Below are 27475 nucleotides of genomic sequence, written 5' to 3' on the forward strand. Positions count from 1 at the left end.
AGTGGCAGTCCAAGCCAGCGCAGAGTCGGGAGTAATGGAAATGGGGATTCACAAAACATTTTCTCTGCATTGTACATAATAGAAGGGGCCATGCACCTGAATGCTACAGCATTTGGGTAAACATATAATTCAAATCTTATGATTATCTTGAATCCTTACAACAAATTTGCATTCTACTGCATAACATTGGTGAATATTGAAAACTGATGATCAATTTAAGCCCCAGCTGAACTGAGTCAGCTTGGTGCTGAGTGTAGATGGCCCACTGAGGAAAGTTGCCAGCCTAAAAAGGAGATCCAGAGAGGAAGACTAGCATCGTGAGTTCTCCTAAGCATTGCTGTTTGGAGCTGTTGGTTCTCCTGGAGGAGCTCGTCATGCTGGCTTCCTTGATGTGAACTTGGCTCTTATCATCAGAGGAGCTCGGGACCTTGTTGCTGAGAGTGGCTGTGATTCACTTTGTGGGAACTCTAGTTCTTGCTTTGAGCATCCCTTCCTGACTCCAGAGGGGAAGATGTGTGTGCTGCTCAGTCTCCAGAAGAAGCTGGTCACGCTGGCTTCCTGGTATGAACTCAGCTATTCTCATCCTCAAAGGAACTCAGGACCTCATTGTCACTGAGGGATGGCTGTGGTGCTTTGAAGGGGAACCCTGCACTTTATTTTGAGCCTTGTTTCCTGGCTCCAGAGCTGAACCCTCAGCCTACTGGCACAGATCCTTCATCACAAAGGCACAGACTTTCTAGCTTCCACCACTGTCCTTTGGGCCTTCCCAGTGCAGATCGATGATAGACTTGTGTAAGTCATGTCGTGGGCTCTAGATCTCCAGTTGGACTCGTAGGGGACATTGTCATGGGCTTTAGGTTTTCAGCTGGACTTGTGCAGGTTACTGCCATGGGACCCAGGTCCTCAGCTGGATTTCTTAGGTCCTTAGTGTGTGGACAGATTTCCTGCACTTTCTTTGTATTTGACTCCTTGGGTGAACATTATAAAACAAATACTATGAATTATGTGTCTCATATGTAATTGCTCTCCTGGTAGTTGTGGACTACAACATCTGTTCTTGGAGAAAAGGACAAGACACACCATTGTTACGGCCTCACCCCTCCTAACTTTCTGCTAAAACTCCTTTTACCCCCTATTGTCTTTTGGATCCTTGTTTTGTTTTCCTAACTAATCTAACCTCCAGTTGAGCAGCTTTTCCAATAACATTTGAAGTCAATAAAGTCTCAGAGTTTACCCTTCATTTATCCACATCTGGTTGACTTCTTGGTTTTTCTCCTCCCTATCATTTATGACAATAGATTCACAGAGCAATGTATCTAGTTTCATTTCAGTCTGTTTAAAAAAATCTTTTTGAGATATAATTTCACTATGCAGTTCAGGGTGGCCTTGAACTCAATTAATAGCCCAGGTGGGCCTCAAACTTGCAGGGACCTTCCAGCCTCAGCCTCCTGAGTGTTGGGATTATAGGCATTACCACCACAGTGGGATTTCATTTTAAATCTTCAAAAGAACCCAAACTAAGGTTGCAGTCAATTCAATTAATGCAACGTGGGTCTGAGCTTTCAGCTCAGTGTTCTCTGGGCTCAAAGGACACTGTAAACAGAACACACACTTCGACTTTTCTGATCCGTCTGCCTCTCATCCATCTCTACTGCTCAGGGTCTGGATTAGGCCTTCGTGTCCTTTTGCTTAGACTTCCACTCCACCCTTCTCAAAACTGCCTGCGCGACTCTGTCTTTCTCACACAGAGATGGATCTTTGCCACTTATTTTCTTAAAACTTGGGTGGCTGGCTGGGGATTTAGCTCAGCAGCATAAGCACCTGCCTTGCAAGCAGGTGGTCGTGAGTTCGATCCCCGGTACCAAGTGAAAAAGACAAAAAAAAAAACAAAAAAAAAAAAACAAAAAAACTTGGGTGGCAATGATTCTTGACTACATGCGGCAACATCATGTTTCACTTAAATAAATGAGTGAAAGAAACCAGACACACAAAAAACTCACATTAAACAAAGTACGAAACCCAGCCAAACCAATCCATGGTGTTAGAAGTCAGGAGAGCGGTTACTCTTGGCAGGCATGGAGAGTAGTGGCAATGGGGAAGGAGCAGAATGAAGCTTCCCATAGTTGGTTACTGTTGTATTTCTGGATCTCCATGCTAAGAAAAGAATTTCCACTTCAGGATGTGTGTGATATACCCTATTACCCTGTAGTAATTTCTCTGGATTTGTCTGTGTATCCTAGCCAGAAATTCTTCATTGTTTGTGTGCCCTAAGCCCCTTTGGTAAACTGGAGAAGCCTGTGGGCCTCCCTTTTTTAAATAAAACTTGTCTGAAGTTTAATTATAAGTGCACAAATGATACATGGATAGATCCACAAATTTGTACAAAGTAAAAACATTTATATTCTAGGATCCGGATCAATAAAGCACCCCCAGCCACTACCCCATAAATGAGTAAACTATCTTGACTTCTGACCCCAGAGATTAGTCTGTTTTAAAACCATATCAATTGGATTATGTAGTATATTCCCTTCTGTGTCTGGTTTCTTTGTTTAACCTTAAGAGGTTTTGGATTCATTCATGTTTCTGAATGCAGTGATTGTTTATTCACTCTCATCTCTGGGTAGTATTTCATTATATCAATGTACCATTGCAGATTTAGTCTTTCTTTTATTGATGGATATTTAGTTTTGGTTTTTTAGAATGCAATAAATAGGGCTGTGATGAACATCCTCGTGCATGTGATGATTTATGTACTTGTTACAGTACACTTTTAAAATGCCTAAGATACACTGGGTACAATAGATATATAATTTTTCAAAATAAAAAATAAAATTTGAGCTACAATTATATATGCACTTCTTTATTAGCACAATTCCTAGATCTAGCAGTGGGTCCAAGAACAGTATATATATTTGCTTGTTTGTTTTTTTAAGTCAAAGTCTCACTATGTAGACCAGATTGGCCTTGAACTCACTACATAGCCCATACTGGTCTTAAACTTGCAATATTCTTCCTGCTTCATTCTTCGACTATTATTCTTTTGAAGTGATGATATGCATAAATGAAACTTCAAAATTTCTGCCAAGTTACAATATGTAATGAAAATATCTGTGATTTCAGTTGGTCACCAAGTCATACATATTGTGAATTCTTCTATGATTTGTTGATACACTGAATTTCAGTTAGTAAAAAGTAAAGGTGTAAGTTTTTAAAAAATTCTACTGGGTTAAGAACCTCTGGTTAGGCTGAGGATACAGGATGTAGCTCAGTGGCACAGCATCAGCCTGGCAAGTGCAAAGTTCTGAGTTTGATTCATGGGACTAAAAAAAAAGACCCTCTGGTTTACCCTCACTTAAAAGTGAGACTTATATCCTACCTGTATTCATCAGGAAGAAACTTAATGCAAGATATACAAATACAGAGAGGCCATCTTTTTGCTGAGTTGGCTCTATTCATGGACTGTGGGGAAAGAGAACAAGAAGTCAACAGGAAGCAAGCCCTCCCTGTGAGTTGGTGCCATGTGTGGGCTGCTAGAGACAGAATCAGATTTTCTCATGAGTAGGCACCACTCGCAGACTATAGGGGAAGAGAATAAGAAATCAACAAGAAGCAATCCTTCCCTACAAGTTGGCACCATGCGCAGGCTGCTGAGGGCAGAGCCTGATGCCAGCCCCTCTGGAGCACAGGATGACAGACAAAAAGAGCCACACCCCCACCATAAGTGACCAGCTGATCTGGAGAAACAGGCTGTGATGATAGCTACTGAGGTAAAATATAATTTAATGCTTGTAGTGTTTAGTGTTTCACTGACTTTGCAGGCCTAAAACTGGTAGTCTGACCATCTATTCACAGGATAACAATATGCAATGTATCCTCCATGGGGGATCTCTTTCTAAAGGTGGTAGCCATTAATAATTCTCTGTTATCTTATTTTGAAGTCCTGTATCATTTCCATTGTTTTGTTGGGTTGGGTTTCGTTCTGTTTTGTCTTGTTTGATTTTATTATATCTGATAGCATGGGCAGCTATTTCAAAAACAAGACATATTATGGTAGCCATTTTGGATTTGCTATTATCTTGTTTTGAAGTCCTTTACTGCATTCATTGTTTTGTTTTTATTGGTTCTAATCTGTTTTACTTTGTTTGATTTTTGTTTACTATGTCTGAAGGTGTGGGCAGCTATTTTGAAGACAATAAGAGGCATTCTGGTAACCATTGTTGATTTCCTACTATCTTGTTTTGAAGTCCTGTATCACTTAACTTTTTTGTTTTGATTGGCTTTATTTGGTTTTATTTTGCTTAGTTTTATTCTCTTTAAAATAAAACTATACAAATATATAAGAATTCACAAGGTTGGCTTACAGCAACCCCTCCAAGTTAGGTACAGAAGTAAGAAAAATGCTGTCTGAGTGCGGAAAGACCCAGTCAAAGCCCTGGAGCTCACTGTAGTGTCCCCCACATGAAGACAAAAGGTCTTCACCAAACCCCAGGAGATGGTATCCAAGGTGAAGGTGAAGCCTGGAGCTCCTCCTACAGCACAGAAGGGAGGCTTCTTCTTCATTCCCCTTTCCTTTCATCCCGGACACAAGCTGGAGCTGCTCATCCCCACGGTGGGGTGGGTCTTCTATCTTCAGTAAATCCCTTGAGCCACATCTGCAACTGTGCTGATCCAGTTTACTTGGGTGTTTCTTATTTAAACTGACACAGTCAGCTAACTATCACGCTAACCGTATCAAACATTTAGAATTTGGCAGATAATTTGTCAACCAATAGTGCTCAATAAGTATTTTTTAAATGGCAAACTTATGAATTATAATGGCTACCTTGACTGAATTTATACTGTGTGCCAGATTCTAAGAGCGTTATGTATTCTTAACTCCTCGTGACAACATTTTGATTACTGTCTCCATGTTACTGATGAGGAGCCAAGGACTCAGATAAATTATGCTACTTGCCAAGATTTTACAATCAGTAAGTATCAGGCCACAAACTCAAACTGGGTCAAAGTATATCTGACCCTTAAGCCCTCAGGTAAATGCTAACTTCTCTATTTTACTGCTGGAAGGTAAATGAAAAGGTTAATGGGTAAAGGAATGAACTTAACCAACTATACCTGCTATTCCACTAAGCCTGACTACTAGGGGAACAATTTCAAGAAGCAGTTGGCTGGAATTAGTGACCTAGTGTAGTTACTGAAGAACTGGTGGGAGGGGCAATTTGACCCTTTGACCAAGTGCTCATTAACACTTTAGTCAGCCAGACAGGCATCTAGGAGATGTTAGATTACAGATGTTTATAGCTTTGCCAAGTTTAAGCAGATAAGCACCTGGGCCACAAGACAGCCCCAAGTAGTTCACTGTGACCAGAGCTTATCCCCAAGCGCACAAGTCAGGTAGTTTGTGGGAAGTCATCTGATAATCAAATCCCCTGTTTTTAATGGAGAAATCACAAGAGTCACCCTCCAGTTGTGGCATTTGGTCCTATTTGAGGAAGCAATGGAAAGAGACAGAGGAACTCTGGGATGTCAGATTCCCAATTCTTCTGTTGTTGAGGGTTTACCTAGGTGAGTGTCCTTCCAGGGGACTAAGCAAGGCGCTCTTTTTAGTACTGAGATTTTTTTACCCAGAGGAAACACATTAAATTTATTCATTTCTCTTAAAAGTGATATTCTCCAATGAAGGGCTCCTGAAAGTTAGGAAAACGGAACCAAGTGTTTAAAGGTGCTTCCGAGTTTAGTCATTCTTATTTTATTGCTTTTAGAAGTTGTATTTCTAAAAGTAATTTCTAGAAGTTACATTTATACTTGTAAAAGCATCCAAATGTAAAACCATTCAAAGTAAAAACTGAAAATCTTCCCCATGCTCCTAATCCCCCTTCTCAGAATCAAGTACTGTTAGCATTAAAAGTTTCTTGTACAGATTTTCAAACTTTTTTCTATACCCCATATATTTATAAACTCACATAGTTCTATCCAGTGGAAGGCAGGCTCCTGAAACATCAGTGTGTTCTCATCTACCTGATTTACCAAACCTAGCACCATGTGACATCGGGCTCTTCCCCAACCTCAGAATGATCACAAAAGGCGTGCATTTCGAGCTGATTCAGTATGTCAAAGGAGCCTCAACAGCACAACTGGAAACATTCATGGAGGAGATCTCCCAGCACTGCTTCAGAGTGGCCAGAATGACAGGATACACATGCACATGAAGGGGGAGTATTCTAGGGGCACTGCAATGGTTTAGATCTAGAATGTCCCCTGAAAGGCTCACACAATCAGAGGTGACTCAATCGTGGTGGTGCTGTACCAGTGGATAAATCTGACGAGCTCGTATGTGTTAGGAAGTGGGACCTGTTAGGTCTGGGCTACAGGAGCATGACCTGAAAAGATACATTTTTGTCCCAGCCTGCCCTCTTTCTCTCTGTTTGCTGGCTGCTACCACATGAGTAGCTTTCTTTGGCCAGAACATTCTACATTGTTTCTATTTTGGAGCCAGTGGTCATAACTGAACCTACTACAACTGTAAGTCCTAAATAAACCTCTCCCCCTTTAAATTCTGAGTATTGACTCTCAGCAACAGGAAAGTAAGACAGGGAGGATGGGCAGTTTCTTTTACTGTAATAAATCTTTTGAAACATAAGCACTTATCTTTCTGTCATATTTCATGTTTCTTTACAGCAACATTCAGAAGCCTCTTATGCTGCAAGTGACACATTAAATTCCATCTCTCCCGGGACTGTTTTTCCCCTGGTCATCATACACATCTTCATTTCTATTAAGTCTTCCTACAAATGTCCTTCTCTTTTTATAATTACGCAAGTAAAAGAACAGGTGGATTGACTGAGAAGCGAAAGGCAGGGAAATACATATTAGGAAGTGACTATTCTGGGCTGCAGCAAGGGAAAATCTGAAAATGTTTCAGCAGGTGGAAGGAACAAGGGGGTAAGTGTGCATCTAGAGAGGAAGCATTCAGAGGGGGCTGTTATGGTTTAGATCTACAGTGTTCTCTAAAAGACTCATGTGTTCAGGGGTAGAGCTTTAAGAAGGTGACTGAGATGGTGGAGACTGTTGTAGCAAGGGTTTGAAAGGGAGTAGGTTTAATACAGGACATATAATTTATAGGATTATTTTATAATATTCACCCAAAAAGTCAAGTGCAGAAAAGTACAGCAGATACAGACCCAAAGAATCCAGCTGAGGGCCTGGATCCCCCAGCAATGTCTGCTGTGAGTCTAGCTGAAGACCTAAAACCTGCAATAATGTTTCATGCAAATCTGTATCAAGCACTGGCACTGAGAAGGCCCAAAGGTCAGTGGTGTAAGCCAGAAAGTCTGTGCCAGTAGGGCAAAGGATTTGGGCCACCAGGCTGAGGAATCTACACTGGAGGCGGGAAGCAACGCCCGAGGTAAGGACCAGAGCTCACCTAAAGAGAACCGCAGCACCTTCAGAGACAGCAAGGACCCAAGCTTCTCCTACCATAAGAGCTGAGTTTGTATCAGGAAAGCTAGTGTGACAGGCTTATCTAGGAGAATCAACAGCATGCCACCTTCCCTTCCAAGTCTCCTCTTATGCTGTTGCTAACAATCCTGGGTGTGGGCCTTCCACACCTAGTGCCATGCCTCTTCAGCTGGGTGATACAAATCGCCCATTGTTTAATCCACTGCAGAGGCACCGTGCTCATCAGTAGATTAATAAAAACCTTAAATTATGCTATCAACTCCACAAGCCTCAATAAATACTGATTCTGTTGCTTTCTGAGGAAAAGAATTCCCTGGATAATCATTTTGTTAAACATCACTTATGTGGTCAAGACATTATAGAAATTATTTCTAATCCTCCCAAAACATTTTCCATGTATTTACAATATATTCACTAGGCAAATGAGGACATTGAACTCACAGAACAGATGGGGCTTGCTTAAGATTTCACAACTATTGAAGTGCTTATGTTGAGGTCCAGACTCAGGCTAGCCTGATTTTCCTTTCCCTGTATTGGATTGTCTTTCTGGTCCTTCAGGTTGCCAGCTCAGAACTTCATAGAGAGAATCAAGACTAATAAATACAGGCACTGAGATGCAGAACTTGCCTCATGAGGTGCCTCAGGAGATGTTAACATAAGGTGGACAAAGGCCCTTTCGGGGGACGTAGAGTCACAGGTAATTATTTAGGAAGATTACAGATGAAATTCCTGCAGTGCATAGCATGCTGGATGACATAACTTCCAAGTCCTTTTTCAAGTCTACCAGGTGTGTAATTTTGACTCCCACACCCATTTTAAAGATAGGGAAAGAGAAGTGCAGAATAAGCAAGAGCTGTGCTCCTGTCCACAGCTCACTGGTGTGAAACATGGTGACTCTTCTACTGACTTGTTCACTGGAAGACACTTCCAAGGTTTTTTTAATTTTAAGAAGAATAAAACCAAACAAAATAAAACAGAATAAAGCCAATCAAAACAAAACAATGAGAATGATACAGGACTTTCAGACAAGATAATAGGAAATTACAAGGCTACCACCTTCAGAAGGAAATCCCCCATAGTTGCTAACTGTATATGGTTATCCCCCAAATAGATGTTCCAACTGAAAGGATTTTGCCCCAGATGGGACACTGTAGCTGGTGGGATCCTGGGAGGTAGAACCAAGAGGCTCTATCTTGAAGTAATCTTCCCCCCCCTAAGCAATTTACCTTTGGGGCGAAATGAATTCCAATAGGCTACCTGTGCATCAGTAATGCTCCTTAGGCTCCACCCCAAACCTAAGCTACATGTATGCCCCCATACCACATGTTGGGCGGAGAGAATGCCAGACCTCGGAGGTCATGGAGTCTCTTTCCACATTCTTAAAATAAAGGCCACTTTTATTTCATACTTCTTATCTTTTTAGCCGCACCAAAAATTCTATCACCAACCACCAGCCTTAGGCCTAAAAAGTCAATCAAACAGTAAACACTACAAGCATTAAGTTGTTTTTTTTCTGCCTCAGTAGCTATTATCCCAACCTGTGTTTCTGTGGATCAGCTGTTGGCTCTTTTCGTGTTCCCATCCATGTGCCGCCGGCTGGCTCACAGGAAGGGGCTGGCTTCTTGTTTCTCTTCCTGGCAGTCTACATGGCCGCCTCTGGCTCACAGGAAGGTGTTGGCTTCTTGCTTCTCCTCCCCGCAGCCTATGACTTGACATTTCCAAGTTTTCAGACATTTGAGCAGCTTGTCTTCATAGATGCTGAATTTCTTTACTAATTCATTGTGACTTTGGCTAATCTAGTTTCCATTTTGATACACAACCAAATATGATCAAAAGCAGGACATATCATGCTTTCATGTTCTCCTCCTTTCTAAGCACAAAGGTAGAAGAGACATTTTGGCATAAGACCTTTGATGTTGTTCTAAATTATTTTATTTGTTTTAGTGCTTTGAGTTCCTAATCCACTACCATAACAAAAGTCTTGGCAATACACCTCATCCCCCAAAGCAGCAGTATATGTAGAGGGGTTAGAAAATACAAAAGTAAATCTAACGAGGGATGTACCTTGTAAAAACTCTGGCAATCTTTTGAAAAACAATCAAGGTTATGTCAATTCTATTATCCCAATAAATAGAAAAGAAAAAAACTCAAAAGAGTCATCAAGAGACCACCAGCTGAGCTGGGTATGGTGGGGAATGCCTATAATCTCAGCACTCAGGGAAGCTGAGGCAGGAGAATTACACATTTGAGCATAGCCTGGGCCACTTAGCAACTTAGTAAGACCTTATCTCAAAATGAGTAGACATAAATAATTTTTAAAATGTGCTGCAGACACAGCTTAGTGAGAAGGCCTAGGTTCAATTCCTAGTATCTTGGGAAAGTATGGGGGTGGGGAGATGAGAAGAATAGAAGGTGGGGGAAAGGAAGGGGGAAGAGAGGAGAGAGGAAGAGGGGAAGGAAAGAGAAGAGAAAGCAGAAGACCACTTTCTGGATGAAAGAATATTGTGCCATGGCTAGACTTCCGAAGACTGGCTCAGAAAACTGACCCCTTTGGAGGAACCCTGCTTGACTGACAGTACAGGTTTGCTGTGGGTGGCACCCTGACCATACCTGTATCATTCCCAGACTCGGAGTCCCAGACTGAGAAGCACACCTGTCCCTTCATCCCAAATCCTCTGTAACAAAGTACATAGAAGGTGTATTTGAACTGTGGGCCCTGCCCATGCATGTGGGGCTTAACTGATACTATTAGATCTCTGCATTCCTACTACTTAACTGAATGCAAAACCTGGGTAAGTAAAATGCTATAAGGACTATTAGAGAGGCTTACTGTTGAGTTAACAATTAACATCCCAGCAATTTGAGTCCCAGAAAGCCTGTTTATTCTGACTACCTGGCTCAGGTAGTTTTTAAAATGCAGATTTAAATAATCAAAGACAGGGTGAAGGTAAAAGGCAGGATCAGGTGCTGTCTCACTAACCGGCCAAGCAGTTCTGGAAGGTGGAAAGAGAGACGGCAAGAGCTGGGATTCTGAGGTCACTCTGTCGCAGAGGTTCAAAATCCAACCTTTTGGCCAACCAGCTTTTGGTCTAGTAAAGAATCTGGGAAAGTTTCTTAACTTCTCAGCGCCTCAGTCCCAGTGTTTCTCAATAGGTATAATAGGAATATACCTGGCGGTGTTGTAAGGGCTGCATGAAATGATGAAATTACAAAGCACTTAGTACCTGGCAGATAGTAAATTCTCAGTTAGTGATACTATTACATACATATTTTCTTTTTTAAAATTTATTTATTTTTTTATTTAAAGAAAAAAAGCAAAACAAAAAAGGGTAGAAATAATACAGAATTTTAAAAAAATTAACATTAAGAAGTCACTAGTTGATAAACCACACATTGTCATCTTACAAATAGTTGTTCAAGTTACAAAATCAAAGCATAAAAAGTGGACAAACAATGACAGTACAAACCATTCTGTTCAATGATCCAACAAAAAGTTAGTAATATGGTCAACTATCTTACACACTTAAACATACCCACAATTTAGCCTTTAGAGAACTTTCCTTCCCTTTTCTTTTTACAATATCTAGTATACATTTTGGATCTTTTTACTCCTTCAGTTTTTATTCCTTTTTACAGTAGAGATACAACGTGATATTTAAAAATACTTACAAATACTTATACATATTTTCATGATAAAAATGGTGATGACCCTTCCCAACACATATGAAAACAATCAGCCATGAAGAATCAATATAACTTGTTTTTATCCTAGATAGTGTTACATTTACTTTTCACAAGTAGCCCCATTACTAAATTTTTAAAATAAAATTACTAGGCTGTTTTTTAATATGCAATCTCTATCCTGCATGTAATCTGAAACTGATTAGAATACATTTTTATGACTGCTGTTAAACTGTAACATGCTTACTATCTCTCCCAGGGAGTGGTTCACATGCCAAATGCTGTTGGCTCTTTTCAGCATCTTATCTGTTCTTACTTAATTTCTCACTATAAACGAGACTGTGAAAAACTTGTTCAGGGGACATTATTCCTAAGGCATAAGTTAAATTGTTAATTTATTACAGTCTAGAGTTATGTCTTTCTAAAAGTAGAGAGAGGAAGAAGGTCAACAAATGACTAGAATTTAACCCAAATTGCTGAAAGGACAGGATGTTCCTTTGTCCCCTGGGGCCCACAGAAGGAAATGAGAACTAAATTTAAGGTTATGAGTTCTCATGTCACAAATTGATGTCTTAGGTTTATGTGCCCTACTAATTATGCACTGCGTCGGAAAGGCTTACCCTGAAAATCTAGTCGGAAGGAGTAGCTGAGAGCCTGGATACAAATTAAGAAGCAAAAGCTTCTTACTGTGAGTTTCCAGCAAGGTATTTATGTCACGAGTAGACCAAGGTGAATGTGTGTCCCATTTCAGAGGTAGGTCTGATGTCAGGGGCCGTACTTTGCTCCCTGCCTGACGACCCACACTGCCCCAGCTCCACTACCAAACGTATACTTCAGTGAAAATTCAGGTCAATGCATTACTGCTGAAAGGGTTTGTTTTGAAACTTTATCTCTAATTGTAAATTGCAAGCTTTTTAATCATTGTCATAGAAAACATGGTAAGCAAGTGAGATCACTTTAGCTAACTTAAATAAGACAAGGATTTATTGGAAGAAAAAGACTCAGAGCTCACATGGAAGAAAAAGCTGAAGAATCAGCTGAGGGAGAGGGCTAGAGCCACTGAATCCTGTGAGATCTCTGAAGTGGTGTGGTATCTACCCAGGTCTTTTTCAGGGAGCTGCCTTGAGGAGAATTCTGACCCTTTCCCATTTTTGAGTTACTCTACTTAAAGAGTCAAAGGCTAGAGAGGGCCTGGAGGTGTAGCTTAGTGGCAGAATTTAGAATTCCTGAGGCTGGGTTAAAGGAACATCTGGTTAGTCCAGGTTGGGGCCAGCAGAATACCAAGACTGCAATACTAAGGTGAAGAGGGCTTTTCAAAGGAATACTGGGACATTCTTTCTGGAAAAGGAAACGGATACCATGCACACAAAAATATACATTTACTGTCATCACTAAGTGAGGGAATTCTAGCCCTTCAGGGACACAGTGAGAGGCCATTGTCTTCAGCCCCTGAAATCCTAGCATTAAGTGGCCACTTTTCTTCACATGATAGATTCTTCCAAGAATTCAGACGAGACAGAAGGGACACCAGGGTTCTTTCACTGATCGTCTCTCAAAAAGCTTTTAAATAGGCACTTTGTGACTTGACTATATTTGACAGTCTGTCACTGACTCCTTAAAACCATGCAGCATTGTCTTCAAGTGTGCCACTTGTTACGCTTTACCCCCAAAGCCTCATGTGCTCAGAGGCAGAGAACGGCAGAAGTGACTGGATCCTGGAGCGTGCCACTGGGTTGTGGGTGTGTAACTAACTAGAGCAGCCTGCTGATTAGAGTAACATGGTTCTGGGTGTGTATTTCCAAAAGACATTCAACAATCCACTCTGGGTGTGAGTGGGCCAACCAGCAAACTGGCATCCTGAATGGAATAAAAGGGAAAGAGAGAGTCGCTGTTGCTTGTTTCTGCCTACCATGCCTTGGAAATCTCTCCTCTGCCATGTCACCTTGCCTGGAGCCGGCCTAACATGGACTGAAACCTCTACAAACTGTGAGCTACAATACACCTTTTTATCCTTTAAATTATGGGTGTCAGGCATTTGTCTTAGAATTGAGAAACGTCATTAAAGATGGTTCAAGTGATCACTGACATATTACACTACTGCTTGAACTTGAACTCTACTGCCCATCTGTAATGCTAGCCAGATGTCCAGTTCCTGTGTGCGTCCCCAGACTAACCACAGCTGAGTTGGGGCGGGTTAGGTTATGGTAGGGACTGCTGACCCTAAACCTTCAATAAATTTCCCAGGTTGTTTCATTTTGTTTTGTTTTGCTTTGCTTTACTTTGTTTGCAGTACTGCAGAATGAGTCCAATCTTTGCACTGAGCTACATCTCAAGTCCTAAAAAATTTTATTTTTAAGACAGAGTCTCTCATAGTCTCTAAATTTCCCATGCTGTGCTCCAATTTGTGATCTGCCTGTCTCCCAGACAGAGTGGTGTGGTATCTCAAGGCAGCTCCCTGAAAAAGACCTGGGTAGATACCACTCCTCCCAGAGTGCTGAGATTATGGGTATGATTATAACCTGGTTTGCTTAGGTGATTTTTTTTTTTTTTTTTTTTTTTTGTACCAGGGATCAAACTCACAACCAAGCACCTACTATGCCGCTGAGCTAAATCCCCAGCCCTGCTTAGGTGATTTTGAGGTACACACTTATGTTGAAGATCACCAAACAGACTCAACAAATTCCAATATTTATTGAGCGCATGCTCGGCACTTCTTAGTGTTCTAGATTCAACGCACACTGGGCAAAATAAATCAGGTTTTTTGCTTCTTTGAAGGCTCTAATGAGGACAAAATTAATGATGAATAAATATATTTTTTTAAAGCAATGAGTCAATAAGTTCTCTGAAGGAAGAAAAGAGGGTAATCTCAAAGCTTTGCAGTCAGGTTTCCTTTTACCTGCCATATTGTTCTCAAGTCTTCTCTGTCTTAGGTGACAGGGCTGCCATCTGCCTAGGTACAGGGGCCAAAGATATAGAGACCACTCTGTATCAACTCCTCCCCTCACCCACCCAGCGCACTCCATCAACAATCACACTTGATTCCCCACCAAGGGACACACATCCCCTCCTGCCTCCTGTCCCCAGAGGCCCTTTTCTCCTATGTGGATGACTTCAATGGCTTCCAAAGTAACTTCCTAGAACCTAATCCTGTCTTTCTGTACTTTTTTTTTTGTCTAGACAACAGCAGAAATGAAATTTAAAAAATACAAATGTGATCATCTCACTGTCTGGTTTAAAACCTTCTGGAAATCAGCTGGGCATGGCAGCGCATGCCTATAATCTCAGCACTGTGGGTGGCTGAGGCAGTGGGGATCACAAGTTTGAGGCCAGCCTGAACAACTTGGAGATTTAGCAAGACCCCATTTCAAAATAAAAAATAAAAAGAATGTAGCTCAGTGCAAATGCCCTGGGTTTAATGCCCCAGTGCCAGGGGAAAAAAAAAAAAAAAGATGAACGCACCAAAAGTCCAAATCCTCACACTGCTTTTCCAGACCTGAGTAACCCAGCCTTTGGCCAGCTCACTGGTCTCATCTCAAGCCCATCTGCTCTGCCATCATGCTCATCCACCAGCCCTTCAGACACACCATGCTTGCGCCTGCCTCTTGAGCATACTTGTCCCTTCACCTGCCAACTCCAGATCACTTGGCTCTCAGCTCATCCTAATAAAGTAGCCCCTCACCAGCACAGCCAATGTCAATGGCCTGTTTTACTTTAGCGTGTGTAATGACCTTATTTATCAATTCATTTTCACAGGAACACTCGTGTTTTTCCAGAACACTAAGAGCTTCAGTGCTCTATCCTTCGTATTTCCAAAAGTGTCCAGCACACAGCAGGAATTCCACCTACACCACCACCTCAGTGAGTGAACACCAGAGTGGTCTGGTGGAAGGTAACTGGAGGCGGGGCAACGTAAACAGCTCTGTGGAAGTGAAGGCTGTGTTTCAGGGTAATGGGTTAAATTCCTTCTCGGAGTAAGTACATAGCTATGTGTTTGGAGACTACATAAATCCTAACTTTGGCCTACACACACTCTTAATTCCAGGCAAACAAGTTTACTTGCTGTTCTATCAACATACTTCAGATTTCCTTTCCCTGTTCAGCAAAGGGGCCTGAGTCATGTGTTCACTGTGAGCATATCCCTGAGCAGAGGACTGTGCAACTGTCCCAGAAAATGCACAGACATCCTGTGTCCCTGCCACCTTCATCATTAGAAAACCCCTCTCCTCTCTCTTCCCCCATCAAAATTCTGTTCTTCCTACTCAGAGACATTGTCTGTTTTGTCCAGAAGAAACTGACCTCTCTCTTCTGTGATTCCACTGATACATTTACTTATTAAATGTGCACCTTGGGCAAGTTATTGAACCTCTCAACTACAGGACTAATGATACTGACTAATCAGAACTGATAGCATGATTAAATGGTAACAGCCATAGACACGAGCACCCATTAAATGGTTCCTAAAACAGTTTTTATTTTTTCATATCTCTCATAAAACAATAACTGCATCTCAATAATTATTAAAACAGAAAATAAGATTGATAATAAGGCAGTTATGTTTAACATTTGTTTTCCATTTGCTATGAATTAAAAACTCGTGGTCAATTTAACACCAGCTGAATTAAATCGGCATGGTGCTGAGTGTAGATAGTCCACCTGAGGAAAGTTGCCAGCATAAACAAGAGACAGAGAAAAGTGAGGTGTTGTGGGTTTCTCTAAGTGTTGCTGTTTGAGCTGTTGGTTCTCTTGGAGGAGCTTATCATGACTAGCTTCCCCAGTGTGAGTTTGACCACTGTCATCTGAGGAGCTCGGGACCTTGTTGGTGAGAGTGGCTATAGTTCACTTTGGGGGAGCTCTGGTCCTTATGTCAAGCATCGCTTCCTGGCTCTGGAGGGGAAGACACGGGCTGTTTAATCTTCAGTAGAAACTTGCCATGCTGGCTTTTTGGCTTGTATGCGACTGGTTCTTATCAGAGGAGCTTGGGACCTCCTTGTTGCTGAGGATGGCTGTGGTACTTTTCAGGGTAGCTCTGATTCTTATTCTGAGCATGACTTCTCAGCTGCAGTGTAGAACCTCAACCTCCCAGCACAGCTCCTTCACCCCACTGGCATAGACTTCTAGCTCCCACTGCCGACTTTTGGACCTTCCTAGTACAGATCTGTAAAAGAGACTGGTGTGAGTCCTTCTCGTGGACTCTAGACCTCCAGCTGAACTTGTGGGAGGCATTGTCATGGGCTCTAGGTCTTCTTCTGGACTCATGCAGGACATTGCTGTGGGATTCAGGCCCTTGGCTGAATGTTCTGAGTTTACAGAGTTGTGGACAGATTTCCTGTACTTTCTCGTGTTAAACTCTGGTGACCATTATACAATAATATTATAAATTCTGTGTCCTGATTCTAATTGTTCTCTTCACAACCCGACTACACCACCATTCTATGTTTACTATTTGCTAGGAGCTTCACATTTATTATCTTGTATGAGGTAATTTTTCAATCTAATGGCTTCATACATTTGCATAGTATTGCCCACCTAGAATTTAGGGCATCTGCTATATTAAGAGTTTTCATAACCCTCTCAGTGCCAGACTAGTAAATGATTCACAACAAGGGCTCGAGAACTATTTGTTGCAAATAATGCCATTATTTGTAGCTCTGAGATCTGGAGACTTGGGTTAGATTCAAATAGAAGGTGATCTGGAAAAGCAGATCAATTTGGTCTGCAATTTTTGTTTAAAAAGTTAGGTTTGGGTATGTTAGCTGCTTACATTGTGTATTGCTGCAAGCTCTTTCTTTCAACAATTGCATCTGAGCACTTATTATGTGTACCATGCTCCATTATAGGCAACTGGAAGGCTTCTATAATAGGGAAATTATGAGGGGGTGCTGGGATACTGCCCAGTGATAAGACTATAGGCTTAGCATGTGTGGGGCCTAGGTTTTAGGTACAATACTAACCCTCCAAAATAACTTAGGGAATTTACGGCATTCCTTGTCAATATTTCTTGCATGTTTATAAACTCCACTCTTGCCACTGTTTATTCCTCCCAAGAGGCTGATATATATATATATATATATATATATGAATTTAAGCACTTACAGAATACACAGAACATACAGGACAATGGCAATTAGACTCTGGAGTCAGAAAGCCTGGGTCTGAATCCCAGTACTACTAATTCTTTACAAGTTATGTAACACTGAGGCCTAAACCTCAGTTCTTTTATCTCTAAAAGTGAAAATAATAATAGTACTCACCTGTAAGGGTTGTTGTAGACATGAAATTAAGTTAAACCTATATACATCATCCAGTTTTGGCACATTTGATGATTTCAGTGCTGGAGATTGAACCCACACACCTGGCACATGCTAAGGAGGTCCTCTACCACTAAGCTACATCCCCAGCCTTGCACTGGTACGTTTTTAAGAATGCAAAATATTAGATATCGTTAAAGCAGGAGTTCATATTACTTGACCAAGCACATTAAGAACACTGTCCAAAAAGAATGTACCTGGGAACTCATTTTTGGAGGAGGAAAGAGGGACATAAACTTCAGTTCCATCATGTGCCAGGCATTGGAATAGAAATTCTCTGTAGTTATATAATTTAATCCTCATAACAGCACTATCACATGCGTACCTTACAGATGAGGATGCCAGGGCTCTGCGAGATTATCTCACCTATGTTTACTAGGTAGAAAAGCTGCAGCTTGGTTCATCCTTTCCTGAAACTTCTCACATAATAAAAAGGAACCACCTGCATTTCCCTTATTCTGGCTCTGGGATTCAACATGCACGCCACTGTTTCCGGAGGATAGTAGAGCTTCGACAGCTGTGCGCGGGACTCACCTGCCACGGGTGGGCATGGGGGGGTGGGGCATCCTCAAGCCGGGACGCCATCCCAGATGATTCTGATTCAGTAGATCTGGGCTGGGCTCAGGAATCAGCACTTCAGGAAATGACTTTGTTGCATGCGGCTTCTGATTGCATTCTAGAAGTATAGGTACCAGGATTAAGATACTTGTTCTAAGACCATGTAATATAAATATTTAAGATTAACAGCTAAAGTGTGATGGCACATGGCCATATGATGAAAAAATGACATATTCTTGGTTTCATACAATAACTGTATCCTATGCATTTATAGTTTCTCTACATAGAAACCAGTGACTCAGCTGGGTGCAGGTGGCACATGCTTCTAATTCCAGAATTCTAGGAGGCTGAGGCAGGGTGATTCCGAGTTCCAGCAACTAGACAACTTAGCAAGCCTGTATGTCAGACAAGAGAAAGAAAGAAAATTTTAAGAGGGTTAGGAATGTAGTACAGTATGAAGGCCCTACGTTCAAATCCTCAGTACCATTGCAACAAAAAAAGAAAAAGAATCTGAGTCATAAATTGAGTTTGTATGAGTTTTTATGTTCAATTTTTTTTTTTTTTTTTTTTGTCTTTTTGAGACAGGGTTTCACTATGCCATTCAGACTGGCCTTGAACTCATTTTGTAGCCCAGGCTGGCTTCAAACTGGAAGCAATCCTCCTGCTTGAGCCTCTCAAATCTGGAATTATAGGTGTGCACCACCACATCTGGCTCTGTCCAATCTATAAGTGACTTCATTAGGCGTATATTGTAACAGTTGTTTAGTCACAATTTTTAAATCACCAAACAGAAAATAGATAAATGAAAACAAACACACAAAAAAGGAGGATCATGAGGATGATTTCCATGAAATTCGTAAGAATTTATTAAGCTAAATTACATAAACAGCTGTACAAGGGTCTGTCAGGTATTTAACTGAGGCAATTCCTTTTAAAATAAACCATATAGAGGGGCCGGGGATATAGCTCAGTGGTTCAGCACCTTCTTGGAAAGTGCAAGGTCCTGAGGTTGATTCCCAGGGCCAAAAAAGTAAGAGAAACCACAAAGAGTCCAGGTGTGGTAGCACATGCTTGTAATCCCACCACTTGGGAGGTGGAGGCAGAGGGATCATTGAGAGTTTGAGGCCAGCCTGAGTTACAAAATGAGTTCAAGGCCTGCCTGCACTGCATAACAAAATCTTGTCTCAAAAAATAAATAAATTTTAAAAAATAAAATAAACCATATAGGTCACATAGTCCTAATAAAATATGTTGATGAATCTTTTGAGTCTTTTGTGTCTTTTGCCCTGATTATGTCTCCTCGGGGAGTGGAGAACTCATTAGCATGAGTTCCATGTTAGTCCTCCCTGCCTTCTTCCTCAAGTACTTTCCAGACAGGCTCAGTATAAAAAGGTCTCCAAAATGTATGCAGCAGGGCCATTTCAAATGAATAGCTAACTCATCCAGCCCACTGATTAAATACATGACCCCCCGTGGTACAAAAAGGCTGCTGTGCTTCCTTAAGTTTATTTTTGAAAAGTAAGTTTGGGGAGGAGGTGGAATAGGGAGAGAAGGCTCTATAAACTCTTGATTCTCCATATTCAGCTGCAGTGGCACAAGCGCCTGCCTGGCAAGTGTGAGGTTGTGAGTTCAATCCCCATAACCAAAAAAATAACAACCAACCAAACAAACAAACAAAAAAAACCAAGTGGGAATACTTGTGCTAGCATATTCAACTGCAAATGCACATGTCCCAACCCAGAGGGAAATCCTCAACACTGAGAAGTTAAGTTAGTTAGTTAGCAGGGGTGTGTGTGTGTGTGCATGTGTACAGAGTGAGAGAAGAGAGATAAACTTGTTTGGTTTCTAAAACAATAAGTAGAAAAACAGGTTGTTTAGGGTAAAGTCCCCTGAACTAGAAAATTGATTGTAGATACATTAGCCTATAAAAGTACCTTATGCTTATGTCACGCTTTGAAAGGTTCCAAACAGTTTTACATTTATATCTCATTTGAGTTTCACAACAGCCCTATGAAATAGGTAGAGCAGGTATTATAATCCACCAGCATCACTTAAAAGATGGCTAAATGAAAGCACAAACATGTCAAGAAACTTGTCTGAGGTCACATAACCAGTTGGTTTCACAACTAGAACTAGAACACCAGGATTCTGAAACTGAAGCCTGTGTTTTCTTGGCAGAAAGTGTCTGCCACTGCTTGATCTGCCCAGGGTTCATGTGGAGATTTGTGGCTACAATTTAATTGGAGAATACAAATCAGGCATGCCTAAAGAGCTCTACAGAAAAGAGATTGTGTCTTTTAGATCATGGCTGTGTTAGAAAAAGGAAGTATAAAATGGAGTCAGTTGTTTTGGACAATGCAAATTAAAAACAAACAAAAACACTTTGTAATCAGTTTCAGGGTATTTTGGGGGCAATTCACTCATTAAACAGTGCATTCATGTTTAAAAAGTATCTATTAAGTATCTTTTATAAGAAACTGCTTCATATTTTGGGAAGACTCAAAGAAATGCATTTAAGTTTTTCAGGATCTTGCTTTGAATTATACAGATAATCACCATTTTATTCACTGTACATTTCCACTTAGTAGATGAAATGAAAAACTGCCTTGCGCAGAAGCAAACTTAAGAAAAACAGGGCAATTAATTTCCTTCCATCTCTCCTTGTAGGAGGCACTCCCCCACCCCTTTTTTAACCAAGGTGATGAATTGTACCTGCCAGGTACACAAAACAAGAAATTTGCTATGTTATCTAATATAATACATTTTAACCCTAATGCTTCCTGGACACTAGGGTGACCAGGCTCAGGTTAGTGCCAGGTTCATGCCAGATCCAGATTGAAGGGAAAACTTAGGACAGGGTACAAAGCGTTCTATACCCAAAAAGCATTTCCAAAGGTTGGGGACAACTTTCTATAATATTACATACCCTCCCCCCCACCTCCAGCTTCAAAAAAGAACTTTTCCTCTAGGTAGGTACTGTTGAAGATGCAGACAAAAGGAAAAGAGGCAAGGATGTGTACTAAGAAACATTCCACCGAGTGGTCGTTGAGGTTCTTGTCTTCGTTTGTGTGGAAGATAAACAGGATTATACTAACAGGTGCTATGGGTTGGTCATCCTTTTCTTTTTCTTTCTTCTCTCTTCCCATCTCCCCTCCTCTTCCTCTCTTTCTTCTCCTTCCTCTTCTTTTTCTAATATTTTCCTAGAAAAATTTGTCTTCCTGGCACAAACACCTCCAAACCTGAAGGTCAAATTTGTATTAACACTGACATGCACTGTAATTGTTTAATGGTGTTTCTTTAGTCTATACTGTCTGTACACAGAGTGTCACTGAGGGCAATTTCTTTTTGTTGTTGTTTTGTTCAGCCCCACAGGTGAAACAGCATTCGTATGCATTATAAATTTATTTGCATTGTGTGTGAAGAGTGAAGTTAATCTTAGCTCTGTCCTTATTGTTCTTATTTTGCTCTTCCAGGTTTCTGTTTCCCACTTGTAGAACTACAGATTTGAAGTAGGTGAGCTCTAAAGTATGTTCCAACTCTATCATCTGAGGAATATGAATGTGTCTGTTATATTTACAACAGGTTACCTCACTCAGTTGGTACCCTTAACACTATAGTTAGGTTCTGTTTAGAGAAATTGATCACATTTGGGTATGCAATCATAATTTAGATGAAATGTTTATTCACTTTACAAAATTGTTTTGTAAAATAATTTCAAATTTTCAGTGAATAACGTGCTGGTTATGCATTTAAAATAATGATTTATTTTAATCTATGTTTTCAGGAAAAGTAATTTAGAGTGGGATTTGTGCTGAATAGCCAACACACACACATAGTCATAAAATGACAGTATTTTGGAATGTTAAAGGACCTTGGGAAATTTCAATCCAACATCTACATTCTACAAAATAAGGAACTCTAGACCAAATGAGGTTACTTGTTAAAGACCAGACAGATGTTCAAAAAAGGTTGTGCAAAGAAAATAGAATATTTTCAGTATTTTTCTATTCATATTTCGAGAATACAGCTCTACATTCACCTATGAAGGAAAAAAGTCATAGATGCTTAGTGTTTAAATCAAGGAATATTATTAAAAACAAAGGTTTATAATGCAGATTCATGTGGATACATTTTAGTAAGTCTAAATAACAGATTCACACCCATTTAAAGCTAGGCCACTTGAGTTTAGCCTTGCTGACCTTAGAATTACTATTGAAATAGCACAGTACTCTATCATTGTCTAAAATTATTTTAGATATTATAGTTTATTGTGATTTCTATAACCTGTGAATATACATTGAACTGTCAGTAATATGTTTCCTAATACTGGCACTCATTGAAATTCTAGGTATGCTAGTAGGTGTCAGTAGGACTTAAATCGCTGCTGCCAATTATATTAGTAAATTATTTTTGTCTTGTATTCAATTTGATATACTTTTATAATGATGTATGACGAATGGAAAAAATATAAGCGATTGCTAAACAGTTTCAAGCACACATCTTTATTTTTGCCATTAACCTCAGTATCTGAAGTTAGGGCTCTTTAAAACTCGTGCTTCTAGTGATTCATTGACTCGCACTAAAAATCAGTGCCTCCGTCCCCCAGTCACCCAGTTAATTTTAACCTTGATCTCCCACAGCTGTACTGCTTTACTCGGTCTAAAAAAACTCCCCTATTCCACCCTTTTTCCTTCTTATGAAGCAATAGTGGGGAGGAAAAACAAAACCCATTCCTTTAAGAAAGATTCCGCCCCCTCTCTGAGAAGCAAGCGCCTACTGGTAACTGCGGAGTCTCTACCAAGTCCTACACTTTACTACTCAGCATTGGGAAGAGCTGCTGCCGCTGCCGCCGCCGCCGCCGCCGCCGCTGCTGGCCCGAGGCTGCAGCGGGTTTCTGTGCAGCAAGCACTGCAGAACCCACATCAGGGAAAGGAAGACACAGACACACGTCTGCTGCCCTGCACACCCAAAGGCTTCAGATCTTCTGGTAAGCAGATCGTTTACCCACTTTGCTTAGGAACTGTGGGAAAGGGAATGGTCGTGGAAAAGACATGCTTAAAACGATTATGTGAATTTGCTTTGGTGACGGTGGGGTCTAGGTCTATGACTGACAGATGCTCTGTATAGGACAGACTATTACCAGAGATGCCCTTAGCATATTGTGTGTGTGTGTGTGTGTGTGTGCGCACGCTCGTTCCATTAAAAAGCTAATCTTGATGCATGCAAAGCTTTTTTTCTTTGCTTTTTAAATGCAAGAAAACATCCAGCCACTCCCAGTATCTCTCTGTAACACTGCAGATATTTTAAAATGCCGAATAAAATGACAAGCCGAGCATTTTCTAAATACTGTTCCCTCACCAAAGGCAGGAAGTCTTCCTTCCTCACAATTGTTTAGGAATATTTCAAAACAAGGCATGGTTAGATTTTTGAACAAATGGGAGATGGTGGTAGCTAAAATTCCTATAGCCTTCGAGCAGATGAAGCTAAATGAATCACAGCTTGAGGCAAGACAAGATTCATTCCCCACATTTCGTACGTGGGAAGAGGAAACTACATTTAATTAACACATTTTTAGGGGACAGGGAGGGGGTGAAGATGAGGGGGGATGGTGTGTGGTATTTGAGGAGTCTGCAGAGGAGGAAGGAAATGAAGTGGACTGTCGCCAGTGCTTGGGAAAGACGGGAGATAAGGGTGGGGAATGAAGTTTGTTCTGTGTCAGGGTGGGGTTGACCCGAGAGACCATGAATCACTAGCACTGCCGGGGAGGGGTGGCTCGCGGGTGAAACCGCGCTGAGGAAGGACATGTGTGCGGGAGAGCTGTGCGTGCCGTGGGTGGCAGAGGAGCGTGTGCACCGCTGGGAGGTCTATTTCGAGAAGAGGCTGGGATGCGAAACGTGTCTGGGCGGTGGGGTGGGTGGGCGGCCCAGTGTCACCTGTGGATGGATCCCCAGTTCCGCGATCGAGTGCTGCAAAGTTTGGCGGCCTCGGATTCATTTCCAGGCTGCGCGGGGACGCCTCGGCCCTCGCCCTCCCAAAGCTCGGCTTTCTGAGGACGTGAGACGAGGGGCCACGCGGCGGCGAGGCGGAAAAGGGGGCACCCACGGGGGCTTTCATGCCCGGCCCTTCCGCGGCTGGGAGCCGAGCGGACCAGCGCCCCCAAAGGCAAAGGCGCCGGGGGCCAAGCCAGGCGCTCAGAGACGCGCGCCAGGCGCCCCCGGCAGCGCCCCCCTGGGCCCTGGCTGCCAGCGACCAGCGGCAGGCGGCAGCGCTACCCGCCCGCTGGGGGCTCGCCCTCAGGCCAGCCCGAGACGTTTCTGAGGCGCCCCTCCTCCCCCTGGCGGCCAGGTTTCCGTCAGGGTCGGAGCTACACGGCCGGAGGAGGGCGGAGTAAAAGCGCCAGGCCGCCCCCTGCCACGGTCCCTCCCGCTGCCGAACGTGAGGCCCTCGCGGCAGCCACGACACAAACGCCGCGACGCTTGCGGCCCGGAAGGGGACTGCGGGGGCGCAGTCCGCGCGCTCAAGGGGCGCACGGGGCGGAGCCAGGGAACCCGATGGCCCCGCCGGGGGCGGGTCTTGGAGGGGGCGGGACCACGGCGCGGGGGTGGGGTGGGGCGGGTCTTGAGGGCGTTTAGGGCGGAGGGAGTGGGCGGGGCTAAGTCACGCTGGAGGGGACCTCGGCCAGTCCCGCTGGAGAGCCAGCCGCCAGCCCTTAACGGTCGCCCCATGAGGGGCGGGGGGCAAGGGGGAAAAGACTTCAATTATATTTTTAAAATATCGAGCGCCAAAGGCTTCGGCGACCCAGGTGTCGCCGCTTTCTGCCGCTCAGGGCTCGGGCGCCAAGTCCGTGTCTCCCGCCCCCCTCTCACCCCTCCCCGTCCCGAGCCCTCCGCTCGGGACCGAACGGCGCTTCAGAGGCAGCTGCGGCGGACCCAGAGCTCGCGGCGGCCGGGCCCGGCGGCTGCGCGGCGGTCGGGAGCACAAAGCCGGCCGCGCGCAGAGAGGTAATCCTGCGAGGCGGGGAGACCCTCCCGGGTCGTGCGCGGCGGGGCCTTTCCCATTGGCTGTCCCCGCGGCCTCAGGTGAACCCCGTGGGGCTGGAAGGGCTGCTGCGCGCGAGCGAACCTGCGGGAGCGTCCGGGTGGCTGCGGGCTCGGCTCGGCTCACGGACTGTTCAGGCTTCCGTGCGGGGCGAGGAGTTGCAATGCGGTTCTCGCCTGAGTGAGTTCCTAAAACCCGAGAGGTGCGCTCCGAGGTGCTCCTGCGCTTGGAAGAGGTGGGAGAAGGGAGGGAGGAAGAGGTTGGTTTGTGCTTTGTGTTGTTTTTCTCGTTTATAGCAGCGCCTGTTAAGAAGTTCAAAGTGTTGAGCCACTTTTCTTCTCTAATCCACATCTTTATCTCCGTGCCCCCCCCCCGCGTGCGCACGCACACACGCGCTCACACACGAGCACACACACCACCCCAATAAAAGTGTATGTGTTAGGTTGCACTTTTTGCCTGGGGTGACAGGCAGACTTGGCAGCAGGTCTGGTTTGCTGGTGCTTGGGGCACATCTAGCCCCTTCGGAGGTATGCTGTTATAGCTGTGGAAAGACTACTGCCGAGTAGAAAGCTGGGCCTCTTGTATGCGGGCAAGTATGCCCTCAGGTGAACTTTGTTTGCAGATTGAGTTGAAAGTAGGTTGCCGTGTAAGATGGGAGCATAAGGAAAATGACTAGTATTCTAGGCACATGTACTGTTGTAGTTGACCTGCTGCTGTATGGGATTTAACTCATCCGAGAGGCTTTGAGTAAGGATTATATGCAAAATTGGTAAAGGAATTGCTAAGATTCTGGGGCTTGAGGCTGCTACATAAATGTGTGTGCATGTTTACATTGAATTATGCGACATTTTAGGTTTAGCAGTCTTGAAATGGTTGCCTTTCTTGGAATGGATTCCATCTGCATTGTGCTGAGTACCTCTTGATTTTGGTTTTAGAATACTTCCAGTGAATATTGAAGAAAGAGTACAGTGTGGTTTGTCGTTAAGATTCTTGGCTAGTAAAAAGACATGCAGTTATGCATTCACTGTATTGGGCTAAGTTACTTTGGGAGCATTTGTATGAAGATTTTGTATATAAGTCTTCATTGCATTGTATTTGCAGTGTGTCTCATTCTCTTAAATCGAACAGATTAACTGTAGTGAAAAAAGACCAGGAAAAAACTTGGCACATTTCATTTTCATGTCTCTGGAGGTCAGTCTTTATCAACTTAAAACTGACCTGAAGTGGTGGCCTGTTGGTGATACTTGCTTTTAAAGGAAAAAATAGCAAAATACCTATTTTAAACATTCAACATGATTTAAGGCTTTTTTTTTTTTGAGATACTTGGTTATGAGACATTTAATGTGTTGTAGCTTTTTACGTGTCTGACATCAGGAAATGTTTGGTTAACATTTGGTATATGACATAGGTGGTCACAGGATACTTGGAAACATCTTACATGGTAGGATTATATTTTTAAAGTGTAAAATATGAGAAAATTGTATACCTTGCCGTTTCTAACCCTTTTTTCAGTAATATTCTGCAGTGAATGTGAGTTCTGCTCAATGATGTGGATTTTTTTCTTTGTAAAAGCAGAATGTTTTGGGGATTAGGAAATCATGACATCAACAACCCTTGTAACTCTTAACACACAAACCTAAAACCTAGATATAGCGTTGTGTCCAACTTATGAAGTGAGGTTTCCTGAAGCAGGCCTGTCTGCCAAGTGCTTCTGACACTTGTAAGAAGGTTAGCTGGTTAATGCCTCCTATCCCAGGGCAGTTGGTTCCCAGGAGTGGGCTGCATGTATGTAACTCTCCACAGCAGAAGCAGCATTTCTTCTGAGAAGAAAATCGAGCAAAACATGAAAACACAGCTACGAAAAGTTTGTTGGGTGCCATGCAATAATCATAGTAGAACATAGTGAAATTGTTACATTTGTAGTGGTTAGAGCACTCAGTTTGTACTCAGTGAGTGTTGTCACTGGTGTATAAAGTGACATCTTTTTTAAGGCATTTCGGTCATGCTACCCAGCACTGAAGATTCAAGTATTTGTAACAGCCAGTGCAGGATGTATTTGCTTTATCTCTGTGTTAGGAACTTTCCTGATTTAATTTACTGAATCCTCCCAATAACCTAGTGGCTAAACAGAGAGATGGAGAGAATAAGTACCTTGCTGGTTCAAAACCCAGTCTGGCCCAAGAGTGAGTCTGTGTAACCACTGGCTGCTGCTGCAGTGATGGCAGACAGTGCACTGACTGTGTCACTGGAAGCTCTGAAAGGCTTTCCATCACTGACCTATAGAGATGGCTGCACATGAAAGATTTTTATGATATTCCAGGGAGGACTAGCTGTGCATAAAGGGTTAGCCACACCCTCTCATGGTAATACTGTCACTAGTTGTGTTTAATCTGAAGGATGGTGATAAATCTTCAGCGTCAACTTTTGACTTTAAA

The 27475-nt window shown here is 42.6% G+C and overlaps 2 protein-coding genes across 7 annotated transcripts in view; one reads left to right on the plus strand and one right to left on the minus strand.

The window, feature by feature from the left end:
• The first annotated feature begins 22697 nt into the window (after window positions 1-22697).
• Add3 (adducin 3) overlaps window positions 22698-27475 on the plus strand; it is a 125934-nt gene continuing 121156 nt past the window's right edge. For 2 of the 6 annotated variants that reach the window (XM_003475196.5, XM_003475197.5), the window contains exon 1: window positions 22699-22989. The gene's annotated coding sequence lies outside the window, so the exon portion shown is untranslated. Of the gene's footprint in view, window positions 22990-24681; window positions 25004-25254; window positions 25276-27475 lie in introns of those variants that run through there. The other 4 variants (XM_005005973.4, XM_013158356.3, XM_013158357.3 and 1 more) reach the window with 3 other exon arrangements.
• Window positions 22807-25391, minus strand: LOC134472995 (proline-rich protein 36-like). The gene is made up of 3 exons (XM_063236043.1): window positions 24869-25391; window positions 23753-24619; window positions 22807-22910 (listed from the first exon to the last, which is right to left on the minus strand). The coding sequence occupies exons 1-3, from the start codon at window positions 25389-25391 to the stop codon at window positions 22807-22809; spliced, it is 1494 nt and encodes a 497-aa protein (XP_063092113.1).

Source organism: Cavia porcellus, unplaced genomic scaffold (assembly GCF_034190915.1).
Source record: "Cavia porcellus strain 051 isolate PalLab524CR breed Dunkin Hartley unplaced genomic scaffold, mCavPor4.1 scaffold_2, whole genome shotgun sequence".
NCBI lineage: Eukaryota > Metazoa > Chordata > Mammalia > Rodentia > Caviidae > Cavia > Cavia porcellus.

Excerpts from the sequence above, each read along its gene's own strand:
- LOC134472995 (XM_063236043.1), bottom strand. The coding sequence starts at position 25,391 with ATGTGGATTAGAGAAGAAAAGTGGCTCAACACTTTGAACTTCTTAACA. Across the intron at positions 24,620-24,868 it reads AGGGCTCGGGACGGGGAGGG|ACCCGCCCCACCCCACCCCC; the intron begins GTGAGAGGGGGG and ends AACGCCCTCAAG. Across the intron at positions 22,911-23,752 it reads ACCCCTCCCCGGCAGTGCTA|TGCTTGCTGCACAGAAACCC; the intron begins GTGATTCATGGT and ends TGGGTTCTGCAG.